Source organism: Mirounga leonina, unplaced genomic scaffold (genome assembly GCF_011800145.1).
Source record: "Mirounga leonina isolate KUSES-001 unplaced genomic scaffold, KU_Mleo_1.0 Mir_151, whole genome shotgun sequence".
In the NCBI taxonomy this organism is placed as follows: Eukaryota; Metazoa; Chordata; class Mammalia; order Carnivora; family Phocidae; genus Mirounga; species Mirounga leonina.
This window is the reverse complement of record NW_023270377.1, coordinates 56376509-56395434: the sequence shown is the minus strand read 5'-3', so window position 1 is coordinate 56395434 and position 18926 is coordinate 56376509. Positions and strand designations below refer to the sequence as shown.

General features: G+C 35.2%; 1 protein-coding gene across 8 annotated transcripts in view; it reads right to left on the bottom strand.

The window, feature by feature from the left end:
- The window catches only part of ATF2 (activating transcription factor 2), a 102786-nt gene that overhangs the window by 26439 nt on the left and 57421 nt on the right, over positions 1 to 18926 (bottom strand). For all 8 annotated transcript variants that reach the window (XM_035007710.1, XM_035007709.1, XM_035007706.1 and 5 more), the window contains 3 exons: positions 10243 to 10392; positions 6954 to 7160; positions 1994 to 2099 (listed from right to left, as the gene is read on the bottom strand). In XM_035007710.1, coding sequence (XP_034863601.1) covers positions 1994 to 2099; positions 6954 to 7160; positions 10243 to 10392 — 463 coding nt within the window. The remainder of the gene's footprint in view (positions 1 to 1993; positions 2100 to 6953; positions 7161 to 10242; positions 10393 to 18926) is intronic.

Below are 18926 nucleotides of genomic sequence, written 5' to 3'. Positions count from 1 at the left end.
GTTTTGAAAGTGTTAACTATTATTACAGTTCACCACCGTTAGCAATAGCTGCGTGCTACAACATGAAGCGTTAGGTATCTATGAATTTCCCCACATTTTCTCTAAGATTTAAATATTCACTTAGTCAATCTATCTCCCTGGACTACCAAACAACAGAGAAGTCACACTTTTTCCTAAGACTTCAAGTGTGAAAAGAGAAATTACTTTAAAATTTCTATAAAACCCAATTATCTCCCAAGAGCTGAAGAACTAATTTTATGCTGAAACTAAATTTTTACTTCAGTCTATTTGACTATCTAGATGACTAGACAGAAAAAAAAGGTGGGAATAACTCCAAACATCAAAAATGTCTTATTCATTTCTTACAGTCTATACAACCTAGCATAATACATACTCCCTAAAAATGTATTAATCTAGACTTTCAGTTTATTTAAGGGTATGTATGGCATATAAACCCATACATCTATAATCTTTATAAAAACATCTTTATAAATTGTTGCTTAAAATGAAAAATTGGCTTGCCTTTGCTGAGCATATACTGCCTTGATTATAGAGCTAAAACTGTTGGGATTATCCAATTATCTAAGATTAAAAAATTGCAGATGAGATAAATTTTTAGTTGGATGTAACTGAAAAATTCATTTTCCTTCTAATTTTGTAGAATCATTTGTATATTTCTTTTTGAACTATCAAAATTCAAGAGAGCTCTCTTGTTAAGAAAATCATATATGCATAATGCTGAACTCAGTAGCTTCTATAGGAAATTATGTTGTTAAGTCAGATGCGAGCCATAATGGCCTCATCCCTGCAGCAATCATTGCTAATACAAACCCCAAACATATTTCTATATGGGTCCAATTTACTCCACAGTGTGTTTCACCATGTCTTGAAAATGACTAGATATCAAAGGGCTGAGATTTATTTGCTCAAAACTGACAAAAATCAATGTTCTAAATATATATGGCAATAGAGAGTTGCTAAATCTACTGAATCTTTTAAATTAAAAAATATTGCCCATTCTGATGAAACTGCTTACAATGACTACAAGTAAAGATGGTGGCCATTAAGTTTTATCGTGAGCACGTGAGGAACTGTTTGCATCCAATACAAAATGTTTCTTTCTTTTGAATTACTGACACTGGCAAATTAAAATGAAGTGGATACATATGGTTGAAACAATCTTCACATTTACAAATATCCTGAAATATCACTAAATCATAAAAATGAAAGCTGTGGGTTATATATTATGAATGTTGCCTAATGCATCCCCAGCTCTGTTATTTGTTACAAATTTGTGTACGATGGACAAAATTGGCCATTTATTCAAGAGTAACAGCTGGCTCCAATATTGTGCATCTTTTCAAAAAAGGACATTACAAGAAGGAAAAAGCACAATTAACCTCTAAAATACTGAAAAGAGAAGAATCTCATTTTGGGGAAAACATGTAAGAGAAAACTTACAAGCAGATTATTTAAATAGTGTTCTATTTCAGCATTTTTATGACTAAAAGCCTCAATATAAAGATTTACAATATAAAAATCACACAATGCTGATATTTAATAAAGAACAAAAGGATCTGATACTGTAAACAGGTACTATATATTGTTAAGTGAAGACAGTTAAATTAAAAAAAAATTACTGAATGGAGGGCTGGAGAAGTAGTGTTTCACTCTGTCATTCTAAGACAAAATGTTACTCTGGGAAGACAAAATATCATCAGTACTTACAGTATATTTTAAATTATTAACTTGTTTTGTTGATGTGTAATAATCCCTAGAAAAAAAAGCTAGAAATAGGAAAATCCAAAAACTCTCTTGATTCTAAGTATATTCCCCATTCCATAATAACCTTGCAGAAGTTCTGGTATTTAATATTAAATATTAGAATTGCAGTCTCGGGTTTTTTGTTTTTTTTTTTTAATGGTAGCTTGGCTCGCTCTGGCAGTATTTCACTGATGTAGCCTAAGGCTATAGGTAACGGAACATTACTCACTATGATAGCCAGATTTCTTCTGCATGGCGGTTACAGGGCAATCTTTATGAGCCAGTAGAAGCTGTTTCAGCTGTGCCACTTCATTTCTCAGCAGGGTGACTTCACTCTAGAAAAGAAACAACTTATGTACCTTAACAGCATCAGACTAAACATTTCTTACTGTTTATAACAAGTGAAAATTAAGAATATTGATTATCTTTAACAGAATATCAAGGAATAAACAAAATATACTGCTTAAATAGGTTTAATCAGTACAAATCAGTTTTCATATTTTAGCATCTGTACAAAGACTGCAACTTGTATAAAAATTTAAATGAGATAATGACATGACTGGAAAACATATTTCAAAGTTTTCACATTACCATTTGCCTTGGGACTGCTTATATATTACAGGTTACCTACAGAAGGTATTTTTTACTTATGTTGCATGTTCTTTTGATTATGTGAAAAATTAGAAACATCAAGGGAGTCAGAAGGAATTTTCACTGACTCTGTGCACTTGAAAGTGAAAAATTTATCCTGGAATTTCAATTAGGCAACTTTCTAGTTTTCCAGAAACTATGAAGAGCTCCACAGGGGAAACCACAATAATGAAAGAATCATGGACACCTAAAATGGAGCAAGGCACTGTGTTGGACATGGAACCAATGAAAGTAGATGTAATATCTAAGTGGCTTAGTTTCCCTCAATCTAGATAATTTGGACACATCTAAATTTAAATCTGATAAATTAAATGGTGAATTGTGCTAGTTCGTATTTTTTTTAATGATTTTATTTATTCCTTTATTTTAGAGAGAAGGAGGGCACAAGCAAGGGGAGGAGCAGAGGAAGAGGGAGGGGGAAGAAATCCCAAGCAGACTCCGCACTGAGCCTGACATGGGGCTCGATCCCATGACCCCCGAGATCATGACCCGAGAGTTGGACGCCTGACTGAGCCACCCACGCACCCCTGTCCTAGTCCTTATTAAAAAGTGAGCACTTCAGCCTTTGTTTTGTATGCATTAATCTGGTAAATTCTATATAAAACATCCAGATTAAGAGATTCCATTTAATTCCTTTTGGTTACCCCCAAATATTAAAGATGCATAAATTAGTGATAATTACCAATATTCAAGAGTTAGAAATAATATGAATTTAATAAAATGGTACAGAATTCTCAATTTACAAATACCACTACTTATTTGAACTTACATTAACCTTAAGTATTCAGATTTCATCTATGAACCCAAAATTAAAGAAATATAATAAGCATATGTACTTTTGTAAAAGCTCAGGCACTTTGTTTTCCATCCCTTGGTCTCCTAACCAGAAAGCTGGATGTAAAGTAATTTAGATTAGACTCATTAGGTGCCCTTAAGTGATCAATGACAGAAACATAAAAATTCAAAGAATGAAAGTTAAGCAAGTCTGTTGGTTCAAATAGTTCCTTGCACCCCTATAACAACAAACTGCAACAATACATTAAAGCACAGAACAAAACCTGATGCTCACAGTAACTTTAAACATTAAAGGCTAAATTGTGTTTACAATATTGTATTTGAGACAAGAATGGGTATGTAGTGATCAAAAATACAAAACGGGAATTTTTAGAGTTTAGAGATTTGCTTTAAAAAAATAAGCTGCTTAGAAAACTCATTTCTATGGGGGCGCCTGGGTGGCTCAGTCATTAAGCTCTGCCTTCTGCTCAGGTCATGATCCCACGGTCCTGGGATCGAGCCCCGCATCAGGCTCCCTGCTCAGCGGGAAGCCTGCTTCTCCCTCTCCCACTCCCCCTGCTTATGTTCCCTCTCTCGATGTGTCGCTCTCTGTCAAATAAATAAGTAAAATCTTAACCACCCCCCCCAAAAAAAACCCGGTTTAACATCTTTCAATTGTCACCATTCCTTTATATTTCAAGTGATAAATACTGAAATAAAATACTATTTGGGTATCAGAAATAAGAGATTTGATCCCTTTTAACTCAAGAGAGCAATAACAAAACCTTTTCTGTATCATTATGTTTCACTGTGAAAACTCCTCATATATCCAGCTATGAAAGAATGCTTCTTTTTTTTTTAATTTATTGAGCTTCTACTCCACACACATTTTGCAATACCTGTTTTAAAAGCAAAATCCACAACAAAAACTCCCAAGTTTTATACAAAGAGTAACTGTTAAGGAGCTACTATTAGTAAAGAATCTGCCTAAAGGAAACATGCTGAATTTGTAAGCTGAAAACAAAATTCCAAAATGAGTATAACTGAAAAACAAAGCCACAAAAAGGTGAAAACTCTTTCAAGTAAAAGACAATAAAACCATATATTATCTTTAAAAATATAATAATTGATAATCAACAGTATCCGAGTTTGGGTCTAGAGTGCCATGTCTCTAAGACAATTTGATGAAATTGTCTTTTTAGCAACAATTTTAGAAAGCTAAAATATAATTAAATTCAGTGAGTGGGGCAAGAGAGTTGAATAATTAATATTCCTTAAAACCTAATATGTATTTCGTAAAAATATGTACATACAGTCATACCTCAACACTCGTTAGGATTTATTTGTAATATATAAGTAACCATGGGTCATTACTGCCCACTATACTGATCAGCTAAGCCTTTATGTCACGTGAAGGATTATTAAGGAAATGTAGAATTGATGAATGTTTTCACATAAAGTAGAGTTTAATTATTTCTCTGACATTCAATTTTCTTTACAAGTCATTCTGTTCTTCACAGTTAACGGTTTTGCTGTTGGCAGACTGAAATTTTTTCTCCCTGAATCTATCATAAGCATGTTATTAACTCTTTACACTCTGATAACCAGAATGTCACTTTTTAAAACTGTTTTTGTTTTATTTGATAACTAAAAAACAAAAAATAAAAATCATTTATCCACTTGAAACAATAAAGAAAGTCATAATTGAAGCTCCTTTCTTCCCAAACCGTTCATACTCTCAACAGCCTCTTCACCACTTACTCCTGGTACATGTCATTCCTAAAATTCTACTTATAATTTAGGGATTCATTCCTATACCGATTTTCGTATCTACACATTTATCCATCTAACTACAAACCTTTTATTAATGAAAAAGAGTTGTGCTATTTTAGTGTACAACTCTTTTTTTGAGTAATTTACTGAGGTGACATTCCCATGAGCTAAAATTAACCATTTTAATTAATTTTTTTTTAAGATTTTTTATTTGTCAGAGAGAGAGAGCACGAGCGAGCACAAGCAGGGGGAGCGTCAGGCAGAGGGAGAAGCAGACTCCCCACTGAGCAGGGAGCCCGATGCGATGTGGGGTTTGATCCCAGGACCCTGAGACCATGACCCAAGCAGAAGGCAGACGCCCAACTGAATAAGCCCCTCAGGCGCCCCTAGCATTAACCATTTTAAAGTGAGCAAATCAGTGGTGTTCAGTACAGCAGCCACCTCCCTCAATCTGGTTATAAAACACTTCTGTCAGTCCAAAGTAAAACTCCTTACCCACTAACCAGTTTCTCCCTGTTTTCTACCACCCCACCCCCTGCCCCCAATCCTGGCAACCACCAATCTGGATTTCTCTCTATGGATTTCTCTGTTCTAGGTATTTTTCTTTTTTTCTTAGAGAGAGAGACAGAGAATCTTAAGCAGGCACCACACCCACGTGGAACCTGATGTGGGGCTCGATCTCACTACCCTCAGATCATGATCTGGGCCAAAATCAAGAGTCTGACACTTAACTGAGCCACCCAGGCACCCCTCTTCTAGGTATTTCATACAAATGGAGTCATAGGTGGCTTTGTTTCTGGCTTCTTTAACTTAAACAAAAATGTTCTGAGGTTCATCCACATTCTAGCATGTCCATCCACATGCACTTCCCTTTTTATGGCTGAATAATATTCTATTGTATGTATATACCATAATTTATCCATTCATCTACTGATGGACATTTGGGCTGTTTTCAACAACTTTCTTTTTACCCCTAACAATATATTATAGATAATTTCCCAGGTTAATACATACATATGAACTTCATTCTTTTTCTTTTTTTTGCATAAGTATTTTAAAGAACATTCCTTAGGGGATGCCTGCGTGGCTCAGTCAGTTAAGCATCTGACTCTTGATTTCAGCTCAGGTCATGATCTCAGAGTCCTGAGATCCAACCCCATGTCACCGTGCTGAGTGGAGAGTCAGTCGGCTTCTCTCCTTCTCCCTCTCCTGCTGCCCCTCCCCTAGCTCTTTCTCTCTCCCCCCTCTTGCTCTAAAATGAATGAATGAATGAATGAATAAATAAATCTTTAAACAAAACAGAAGAAAAATAAAAGGAAGAAAGGAAGAAAGAAAAAACAGAATGAAGGAAATAATCTTAGTGCTGTCTGATACCATCACCGAAATCTTAGCAAAGACTGAACAGGAAGGAGTCTTAAAACCTTTATATCCCATGAGGTTCCTAAGAAACCTATCTGGGGCACACTGGCAGGGAGTATGAAATGATTTCTACTGCTACTGGCCATATTGTACCTGTTCTGTGGATAATTAGAGCCCTTCAGTTTCCAAAGCTGTCAATCTGACATTTTTTCCAAGCACTACATTCACTCTAAATAAACAAAATTTATAATTCAAAGAACCAAATAACTTAAAACTACTACTGAAGCAACTTTACAGTTGTGATAGAAACCAATAAAAATAGAAAAGTGAAATACCAGTGATATTTTAAGTTTTAAGATTCTTTGAACTTTATATACCACAACTTTACAAAGTTTAAGCCAGATAGTTTTGGTACTTTTGTAGTATACAAGTAAAAACTTATATTTAACATTTCCTTATTGTGTCAGTGTTGCAAGTTTTATTCAAATAGGTTTACAAAACTATGCTTTACTATAGATTCCATACACACCCAATATTGTGTGCTAAAATGTCTGGATGGCTAACTGGAAAAAACAGGGAAGAGCTAAGTTCACAATTACTAAAAATAGGACATTTACATATATGCACCATACCTGCAGTTGACCATTTAATGAACTCAAATCTTCTGCCTTCTTCTCTAAAGACTGAACCCAGACTTTCCTTTTTTGTCGGCATCGTGAAGCTGCTGCTCTATTTCGCTCTAGAAATTTCCTCCTTTTTTCATCAGGATCTTCATTAGCTGCTCTTCTTCGACGACCACTTGTATTCTGGGTCTGTGGAGTTGTGTGAGCTGGAGAAGCCTATAATAAACACAAATGGAAGCTTTTTATGTTTGTATCTAGTGAGTGAGAACACAGGCAGTAAAGAGTGGCAGAAAAGGAAGAGCTACTAACTTTGTTTTCTAAGTCTCACTGTATACATCAATATTTTGGGTGACATGAAAATCACCCTGTGCTTTAACAAATTCCTTGAAATAAATAAGCATTGCTAAAATAAGATTCTCATTAATTCACTATCAGAGTGAATATTTTAAACTTTGTATAACATTTATATAGAAATAATATGAAGAAGTTGAAAATGCAATACAAACAAGCATGTACAGATCTTATATTTTTCCAAGTGTACTTTTTAACATTATGGTATAATACAGTCCTTTGAAGAATTATAAGGTGCTAGATAAATTATAAGGTACTAAAGTAAAAAATTTAATAATTTACTTAAATTCACTATGAAAAACCATTTACTTGCTAGTTTTTCAAATAAAATTTTAAAAATACTAAAATTTTCTCTTAAAAACTGGTTTCTCTAAAATTGAGGAGTAAAAAATTGAGGAGTAAAAGTACAGTAGTGCCCCCTTATCAGCAGGGGATATGTTCTAAGACTCCCCTGGATGCCTGAAACCATGGACAGTACTGAACCCAATATATACTATGTTTTTTCCTATGCATAGATACCTATTACAAAGTTTAATTTATAAATTAGATATAATAAGAGATCAACAATAACTAATAAAATAGAACAATTATAACAATATACTGTAATAGAAGTTATGTGAATGTGGTCTCTCTCACTTTTAAAATATTGTACTGTACTCACACCCTTCTTCTTGTGATGATACGAGATAAAATGCCTACGTCATGATGTGAAGTGAGGTGAATGATAAAGGCATTATGACATAGTGCTAGGCTACGAATGACCCTTCTAACAATCTGTCAGAAGGAGAATCAACTGCTTCTGGACCACGGCTGACCATGAAAAACCGAAACCTCGGAAAGCTAAACCGTGGGTAAGAGGGAACTACCACATGTACATATTTTGGTATACTCAGCTTTTCTTCAGTTTTTGAAATTTAGGGTCAGGTTCATTATTGATGCTCATTTTCCTGGTGGGCAGAATCCCACAGGAGTTCAGATTCTAATTTTAATTGGTTCCCCTTGCCCCTCAACAGATCAGCCTAGTTATTTCAGATCAGCCAAAGACAGTTTTCAGTCACTAGTGATATTGCCTAGTATCTGGGACTACAGAACAGTATTTCCAAGCCTCTCTCAAATCCCAAAATTGTGCCACAAAACACTTGAACTTGGGAGATAGGAAATGAACCCTTGGAAATAGGGCAAAGGAAATGGCACTTTGTGACCACAGGCATATGACCCAAGGAAGCCTGAAAACAATCTTTTACCTATAATTATATTCCAAAATGGTGTAAACAAATAAAACTTCTATCTTCTCCTAATCTACGTAATATGCAAAAGTCTTATATATAAGCTCAACATAAGTTCTGCAGGGAAATCACCAAACTATTTCTCACTCTACAAATTCTAAGAAACATATGTTATCATTTAATTCCTTTTCTAAATAACTAGCATTAAAAATTCTGAGGGTAATTTAATTTATACTGTATTTTAATTGTAATAAAGATTAAGTATTAAATTAGATCATTTCTTTTACGTACATAATTGCAAGTTAATCTTTTAGAAAAATATTTCTATGGCTTGCTTCAAGAATGGCAACCTTGAAATATTTTCTTTTCTTCATCCTCTTAACTTATTGATAATAGCAGGTTTTTTCTTTTACTCATTGGCTGAATAGGAAAGAACAGTTTTTTTTTAATTGACAACTCAGTTATTACAGCAAAGGCTAATCACAAGTATTATAAGCAGAAACTAATACAGAGTTATATTTGTACATTTTTATACCTAACAAGGATTTAAGGCTCCTTAAAAAGCATATATTCTTCCTCCTCTCCCTCCTTCCATTGATTCATTCATTTCACATTATTAAAAAGAACACAGGGACTATCCTACAAACTAGTGATACAATAGTAAACAAACAGATAAAGTCCTGCCTTCATGAAGCTCCCATCCAATACAAGGATATAAATAAAAATTAGATCCAGGTAAACTATAGTTACTATAAGAAAATAAATTATATACTCATTTCTTTTAAATAAATTTTAAAGATGTAAAAACCACACATAGCTTGCAGACCATACGAAAAAACAGCCATGGGCTGATTTGGCTCCTGAGTCAGTTTGCTAATCTCTGAATTATGACATTAAAACATACACACTTATTTTCCTTCTCTCTAGGCCCTTCAGTTGTTTAGTGGATGACTACCACAACTATATTCCACTTTATTCTAAGTTTTGTGAAGATAAAATAGAGTTATCTAAAAAGTAATGATTGTGAGGCAATCTAAACTTGCCATTTACCTGTTTCTTTAATTGCAAAGTTTTGTTTTTTAATGCCAATGCTAGTATAAAGTACCCTTAAGTATCTTTTATCTTAAAAGTTCTAAATTTAGTTCTAAAGAGAGTTCTAAAACATTTAGCAGAAATCCAGTAACCCTTCCATGTAGAAATGCACTATAGACATAATAGACATATCAGTCATCTAATATGCAGTCGCAAACTAGAGATAAATGAAAAGGACCTCGAGTATAAAGAGTTTCTATAAAGCATATATATCTGCTCCTTTGGTGATGTTTCTCAAATTTTAATTCAAGAATCATTTGATTTATGTTAGTAATGTAATAAACACACCCACATGCACACATTACTTGCTGAATACAATCAACAGAAAAAAACGATTTAAAAAAGTATCGATAGATATTTATGTCATGTCAGGCCAACAAACACAGACACCTACAGAAGCATTTACAGGGTGTCCTGATCAGTAACAACTGTTCGACTATTTATTTACTTATTTATTTTTGAGTACCAATACTTTTACGCTGAACTACCTTTTCCTAAGGTTTCTGGTATACTTTTGAACTATGACCAGAAATAATTTTTTTCAAAGCATATAAAATAGTCATTTAAGTTACACTGTGTTTGTTTTTTAAAAGATGATAAAGTACGAATGATAAAAACAACACACATACCGGAGTTTCTGTAGTGGATGTAGCTGGCTGTTGTAATGACTGTGGTCGAGATTCCTCTGATTGAGTTCTAACCAATCCGCTACCATGACCTTTAACAGTATCACCATTGGTAACTGGAGGATGTTGCTGGGTCAAAGCAGCTTTTAATCTCTGAAATGCAAATACCAATTAAAAAAAAAAAGTTCCCTGCTTTCCACTCAAATCCAACTCCCAACATATTCTTTGGTTAACAACAACAACAAAATATTTGTTAAGGAATGCATTTGGCTTTAAAATTAGTTTTATCATTACAAATAATAAGACAGACACCGAGAAGCTTTTCTGAGTCTTTTTGTCTAGTACTACTAGAGGATCTTATACTCTGCTGTTCCTAATCAATTTTGAGAAAAGAGTGAAAAATAAAAACACTGTTGACTGAAAATAATCTACCTCTGTGATTTGTTCAACTAAAAATAAGCAACACAAATTATGTACACATTCACCTATTTTCTTCCACCTCTTCCTGTATTTCCATCTTCTCAGGCTCTCCCTAGATTCTTAAACCTCTTCCAAATTTGGGCCCAAATGATCTCTGCTTGATGGTTTGATGTCAGTGCCTATTTGGACAACGACCTGATGTTCTTCATCCTTTTAACTTATTGATAATAGGTTTTTTAGGCCACTATATTAACTGTCAGACTGAACCTCCTCCTACAACCTACAGCTAGGTTTACCTCCCTTAGGTCTTCCCTGTTTCCAATAAGCAGATTTAGTTCCAAGTCTATCCCCTCTACTATGTTCCATTTGCCAGTTAACTGAATTGCACCTGACCCACTGTCAGAGTATGAGTGATCTAGTGTTAGGAGGCGGCCCTAAACATTTATGGCTACCTCTTAATAAAGACACAATTTGCATAAAGCTTATTATTCTATCAGCAAAAATGTATCATATATGAATATCTTATCTCCTCAACCAGACAGTAAGCTCTCTGAAGAACAGAAATTGCCTTATCTTTCTTTGCACCCCTTTTAAGCAACTGGTATATTGATTTGCTACATGACCGAGCAACACATGTATTTGTTAACTGATAGAAATTGGATTCATTGGCAAAAATGGCACAAGTGATATTTGGGTTAGTTTTTTTGTTAAAAATATATAAATATGAAATAATTAGCACAAGATAATATTATATCATCTTAGAAATGTTAAAAAAAAAAAAAATGAAAGGGACCCAAAAGACCAGGGACTATTATTGTTGATATTTTTCTTAGTAACTGAGATGTAGTCCTTAAGCCCAAAATAAATTTTCATCACAAAATTTGATACAGATACATCCATTACATTTTCCTAAGATCCACACTCAGGTGCATATTTGAACGGGAAGGGGCTACAAAATTGGTTAAGAGAAATGTGTTATAGTCTATCCAGTGCTTCCCAAACTTCTCAGAAGTAGTAACTGGCTGGGCATTACAAACAGATTTGTAGCAAACTTTCTCTCCCCCTCCCTAACACAGGGAGGGGTGGGAAAGAGAGAAGAGCTTTTGAAAGAGGCCCCCAGATGATTTTAGTACAACTGCTTTCATTTACTCGAACTAAGAACAACTTAGAAAATTGTACAACTATCTCCAAATTTGTAATTTGTTTTCATTTATGTATATCTCCTTACCACCTATAAGTGATCCAGACCCCTGAAAAACTGAAGCATACATGAAAAGGTCACTAAAAGTTCCCAAGGCAGTAATTATACTTAGACAAGTGATAGTGGACATTCTCTCTCTACCGCTATTCATTGTAGATTTCTGGGTATGATTTTATTTTTTATTATTTATTTATTTTTTTTCTGGGTATGATTTTACAAACAAGTCCGTAGTTTAAAAAACAAGTTTACTGGGGTGCCTGGGTGGCTCAGTCAGTTAAGTGTCTGCTTTCAGCTCAGGTCATGATCCCAGGATCCTGGTATAGAGGCCCTGCGTTGGGCTCCCTGATCAGCAGGGAGTCTGCTTCTCTCTCTGCCCACCCACCTCCCCCCCATCAAGTTCCCTCTCCCAAATAAATAAAATCTTAAAAAAAAAGTTTACTGAGGTATAAATTACATATAGTAAGATGAAGTCTTTTTTGTACATAGCTCTAGGAGCTTTAACAAGTGCATACAGTTGTATAACCACCCCCTACAGTCAGGATACAGAACAGTGCTATTATTCCCCCCAAATCCCTCACACTTCTTTCCTGTCATACTCTATTCCCACCTCCAGCCCCTAGACACTACTAATCTGTTTTCTGATCCCCAAAGTTTCACCTTTTCTAGAATGTCATATAAATGGAATTATACAATGTTAACAGCCTTTTGAATTTGGCTTCTTTCTTTTAGCATAATGCACTTGAAATTCATCCGTGTTATCAGCATTTTTTCAATGAGTTTCTAATAGGACAGTGTCCCTACTTCATAGATTAGGAAACCAGAGATCATTTGCCTAAGGTCACATAAGTACCTAAGACGCAGGAAATTGAAACACTCGTAACTGATGGGATAATATGGACATGGATGGATTAAACTAAAGTTAGATAATGGATTAAAGGAGTAGTCGGTTGCAACCAAAATGACTACTTAGGCGAAGTGGTCAAAGAACTCAAAATAGAAAGATAAGAGTTTGAAAGTGTAGGGCAATATAAACAGAACAAAGGAGGAAAATCAGGGGAGGTGGGCAGTCTGCATAATTATATCTTTTAAAAACAGAGTGTTACACATCAAAATACAGTAAACAGTACCCAGTCTACAGTGTTAGGTTACAGGGCTTTCATTTCTGGATGTAAAATGTGCATAAATATAAGTAGTAGTTGAGATGTGAAGTTTGGTAAATTATGTGTTGATAAAACATTTTTAAGTCCTTAGGTAGAAAACATCATAGAACTGAAGAGCATTTAAAGTTTTATAGTGAAGAGCTTAACTCTTAGAATTAATGAAATACAGTAACTGCACATAGGGGAGTCTGAAGTACATAAACATCACTCTCTTGAATAATCTTTAGTAGGGCAAGTTACTACCTTATAGAGCACTTAAAAGCAGCATCAGTATTCATTCATTATCCTCTCTTGACTGCCCTAGTATATACAGTACTCACCCAGTGAGGAAGCTCTAATGTTTGCTCCATGCTGTTACATTGATTACAGTGGGTCTGACTTAGAAAGTGTGCCACTGGTTACAAAATTTAAGAAAAAGATTTTCAAGGGTTAATTAACTGCTCTGAACGGCATATATGTATTTTAAAGAGCAGTAAAAAAATACACGTATGCAAAAAAATTTAGAATGGGTTAGGTGAAAAAAGATGTCACTAAATAGGATTCATGAAAATTTTATAATATAAGGATATCTACAATCCACCCATATATATTTGTTAGAGACATCTTAAAAGAACGACTAATAGTGTGGTTCAAAAATATTAATGAAAAGATATATAAATACCATGGATTTTTTTTTTTACAATAGAATTTTGGAACTAGAAGATATACTGATGATCAGTTAGTCCAATCATCAGCTTGTTACACAAAGGCAAACTAAGGTCCAAAGAGTACATGAAGTCACTTCCCAGAATCAAAAAGTTAGAAGCAGAGCAAGGATCAGATATTCTGTCCGTTAACTCCTAATTCATTGAACATATCTTCAAAGTTTTGCCAAACTAGAGCTTTTGCCTATATGAAGTATTCTAAGTATATCAGCAATCAGTAAGAAGAGTATCAGATATTTCTCTCAATACAGAAATTTAATAAAAAGATTGAGTACTCAGAGAAATTCGTAAGATCCAAAATATCTGTATTCTCCAATATGTACAATAAAGCTTAAGCATAATTTTAATTTTAAACCAGAGGCATTGTTTGAAAGAAAACTAAAGTATCTTTAATACGATATTTCTAAGCAGATTACTGTTTCAATGTTTGGAATTAACTTCTAGCAATGTAAAATTCAACTACTACATTGAAAACTTTTTTCTTAGAAATAAACTGTGTCAGTCAATAGTCTGTTGTGCTGACCGATACTACTTACTCATTTTAAGAAGTAATCTGCTGGGGCGCCTGGGTGGCTCAGTTAGTTAAACGACTGCCTTCAGCTCGGGTCATGATCCTGGAGTCCCGGGATCAAGTCCCACATCGGGCTCCCTGCTCAGCAGGGGGTCTGCTTCTCCCTCTGACCCTCCCCCCTCTCATGCTCTCTCTCTCTCTCAAATAAATAAATAAAAATCTTTAAAAAAAAAAAAGAAGTAATCTGCTAAAAATAATTTGCTATTCAAATTCTAGGTTATATTTCACACTCCTGAAAACAAATTTTATCACATCTGTCAGAACTTAGTAGGAACAAACTACTCCATCATAGTTCAAAGAAAAAAACAATGTTCTCTAGAAACAATTTATGAAAAAGTCAGATCCATATTTCATATGTGCCACAAAAGCTCATCAGAGTAATAACCCTGCTTCTCCTGGGTGTTATCCTACCATCTGCTGCTCTATTACTTATCTTTATTTTGCAACTAATTAACAGCATAATCTTCTAAATTCAGCAAGTTAATTATCATTATTGTGGTCTTTGCAGCATCATCAGTCCTCATGAAGTCTTGTCTCCCCACCCCCAGAGAACATATGAAAATGAAGTAGGTTGGGAGAGAGTCTGTTTCTTTGGAGTGGGCTCATTAGGTGTTTGCTGATTAGCTTGGCATGCAGAGGCAGGTCAGAAGAATTCTGCTGAACATGAGATTCCATGCAGGGCCCAACTAAGTTAATGTAGGTTTCTGAACATTTGCCAAGATGCCCTCTGTCAACTCTCGGTAGAAACCCCCTGCAGAAAACCTACTGGCTACCCACTGTGTGCAAAGGTATTTCTCAGTTTGTCACACAAGACTTAAAGGAACGATTGTGGAAAACGCTACCTAAATACTTTATTAAATCTTCCTAACAAAACTCCTAGATGGTTATTTTCTTATTCAGACAAGTTACTTATTGATTACAAATATTACATAAGAAAATATTACTCTTGTTTTATTACAAGAGTAACACAGATGGAAAGTATCTATTGTTTATGTGCTTAATGACAAAACTCCTAAACCTAAATTTGGTGAGGTCCACTGCAATTCTGTGGAAGACAGTAGAGCCTAGGAATTTTTCTGTAGTATTAAAAAATACTAGATAATCTTGTATTTATGGACCCCCACCTACACTTCTTTTTCTTACCACATTCTCACTTTTCCAAAAACTTAAAGTTCTAACAAAAAAATCTTGCTCTGAAGAGATTTCTTTAGCAATAAAAGGATCCATTTCAACATCTACAGCAGATACAAACAATGCATATTTGTCTACCTATAAGCACTAGGCATCTGAAAATCAGGGCCCCACAAAAGCATCCTTGATTACCTTAAGATACAAATAAGTTTCTCTTCAGCTGTAGTGTGCTAGTCATTCTTGTATGTTCTAATGCCATTTCTCTTACATTACTTATTTTTTAATGTATCTTCCACTGTATTTAATTCCAGTGTAGTTAATAGACAATAGTATATTCATTTCAGGTGTACAATATAGTGATTCAACAATTCCATTTTTGCTCAGCGTTCCTCTAGATAAGTGTACTCTTAATCCCCTTCACCTATTTCATCCCCCACCCCCTCACTGGTAACCGTTAGTTTGTTCTCTGTAGTTAAGAATCTGTTTTTGGGTTTGTCTTTTTTTCTTTGTTCGTTTGTTTTGTTTCTTAAATTTCACATATGAGTGAAATCATATAGTATTTGCCTTTCTCTGACTGGCTTAGCATTATATCCTCTAGATCCTTCATACTGTTGGAAAAGGCAAGATTTCATTCTTTTTTATGGCTGAATAATATTCCATTGTATATACATACCACTTCTTTATCCATGCATCTATTGATGGGCACTTAGGCTGCTTCCATGATGTAGCTACTGTAACAATAATGCTGCAATAAACACAGGGGTGCACATATCTCTTTGAATTAGGGTTTCTGTATTTTTTGGGTAAATGCCCAGTAGTGAGATTACTGGATCAAAGAGTAGTTCTATTTTTAACTTTTTGAGGAACCTCCATACTGTCTTCCACAGTGACTGCACCAGCTTGCATTCCTGCCAACAGTGCATGAGGTTTCCCTTTTCCCCACATCCTCGCCAACTTGTTTCTTGAGTTTTGGATTTTAGCCCTTCTGACAGGTGTGAGGTGGTATCTCATTGTGGTTTTGAACTGCATTTCCCTGATGAGTGATGTTGAGCATCTTTTCATGTGTCTCTTGGCCATCTGTATGTCTTCTTCAGAGAAATACCTGTTCATGTCTTCTGTCCATTTTTAAATTGGATTATTTGTGCTTTTTGGTGTTGTATAGGTTCTTGATATATTTTGGACGCTCAGCCTTTATCAGATCTGTCACTTGCAAATATTTTCTCCCATTCCGTAGGCTTTTTGTTTTGTTGTTTCCTTTGCTGTGCAAAAGCTTTTAATTTTGATGTAGTTCCAACAGTTTACTTTTGCTTTTGTTTTCTCTCACCTCAGGAGACTTATCTAGAAAGATGTCCTTACAGCCAGTATCAGAGAAATTACTGCTTGTGCTCTCTTCTAGGATTTTTATGGTTTCAAGTCTCACATTGAGGTCCTTAATCCATTTTGAGTTTATTTTTATGTATGATGAAAGAAACTGGTCCAGTTTTGCCAACATCATTTGTTGAAGAGACTTTTTCCCAATGCATATTCTTGCGTCCTTTGTTGACGATTAATTGACCACATAATTGTGGGTTTATTTCTGGGCTCTCCATTCTGTTCCATTGATCGGTGTATCTATTTTTGTGCCAGTGCCATACTTTTTGATTACTACAGATTTGTAATACAACTTCAAGTCTGGAATTGTGCCACCTTCAGTTTTGTTCTTTTTAAAAACTGCTTTGGGGGGGCGCCTGGGTGGCTCAGTCGTTAAGCGTCTGCCTTCGGCTCAGGTCATGATCCCAGGGTCCTGGGATCGAGCCCCGCATCGGGCTCCCCGCTCAGCAGAGAGCCTGCTTCTCCCTCTCCCACTCCCCCTGCTTGTGTTCCCTCTCTTTCGGTGTCTCTGTCAAAAAAATAAATAAAATCTTAAAAAATAAATAAATAAATAAATAAATAAAAAAAAACTGCTTTGGGGGCACCTGGGTGGCTCAGTCGTTGAGTGTCTGCCTTCGGTTCAGGTCATGATCCCTCTGCCTTCGGTTCTGGTAATGATCCCAGGGTCCTGGGATTGAGCCCCATGTCAGGCTCCCTACTCCGCAGGAAGCCTGCTTCTCCCTCTCCCACTCCCGCTGCTTGTGTTCCTGCTCTCACTATCTCTGTGTCAATAAATGAATAAAATCTTAAAAAAAACCCAAACTGCTCTGGCAGGAAGCCTGGGTGGCTCAGTCGGGGTCCTGGGATCGACAGGGAGCCTGCTTCTCCCTCTGCCTGCCGCTCCCCCTTGCTTGTGCACTCTCTTTCTCTGACAAATAAATAAATAGAATATTAAAAAAAAAAAAAACAACTGCTTTGGCTATTGGGGTCTTTTGTGGTTCCATACAAATTTTAGGACTGTTTGTTGTAGTTCCATGAAAAATGTTGGTATTTTGACAGGGATTGAATTAAATCTGTAGATTGCTTTGGGTAGTATAGACATTTTAACTATACTGTTCTTCCAATCCATGAGCATGGAATGTCTTTCCGTTTGCGTCATCTTCAATTTATTCAATGCTTTATAGTTTGTTTAGTACAGGTCTTTCACCATTTTGGCTAAATTTATTCCTTGGTATTTTATTATTTTTGGTGTAATTGTAAATGGGATTGTTTTCTTAATTTCTCTTTCTGCTGCTTCATTATTAGTGTATATAAATGCAATGGATTTCTGTACACTGATTTTGTATCCTGTGAACCTACTGAATTCATTCACCAGTTCTAGTCGTTTTTTGGTGGAGTCTGTGAAAGTTTTACTTCCTTACTAATTTGGATGCCTTTTATTCCTTTCTCTTGTCTGACTGCTGGGACTAGGACTTCCAGTACTATGTTGAATAAAACTTGTCTTATTCCTGACCTCAGAGGAAAAGCTCTTTCACCATTATGATGTTAGGTGTGGATTTTTCATATAAGGGCCGTATTATGTTAAGGTATGTTCCCTCTAAACCTACTTTGTTGAGGGTTTTTATCACAAATCGATGTGGTCCTTTGTCATATGCTTTTTCTGCATCTGTTGAAATGATCATATATGGCTTTTATCCTTTCTCTTATTGATGTGATGTATCATGCTGATTGATTTGCAAATATTAAACCACCCTTGCATCCCTGGAATAAATCCCATTTGATCATGGTGACTGATTTTTTTAAAATGTATTTTTGCATTTGGTTTGCTAATATTTTGTTGAGGATTTTTATGTTTATGTTCTTCAGAGATACTGGCCTATAGTTTCTTTGTTTTTTGTGGTGTCTTTATCTGGTTTTGGTAGCAGTGTGATACTGGCCTCCTAGAATGAATTTGTAAAGTTTGAGAAGAATAGGTTTTAACTCTTCTTTAAATGTTTGGTAGAATTCACCTGTGAAGCTGTCTCGTCTTGGACTTTTGTTTGTTGGGAGTTATTTGATTACTGATTCAATTTCATTGCTGGTAATCAGTCTGTTCAAATTTTCTGTTTCTTTCTGATTCATTTTTGGGAAGTTATATGTTTCTAGGAATT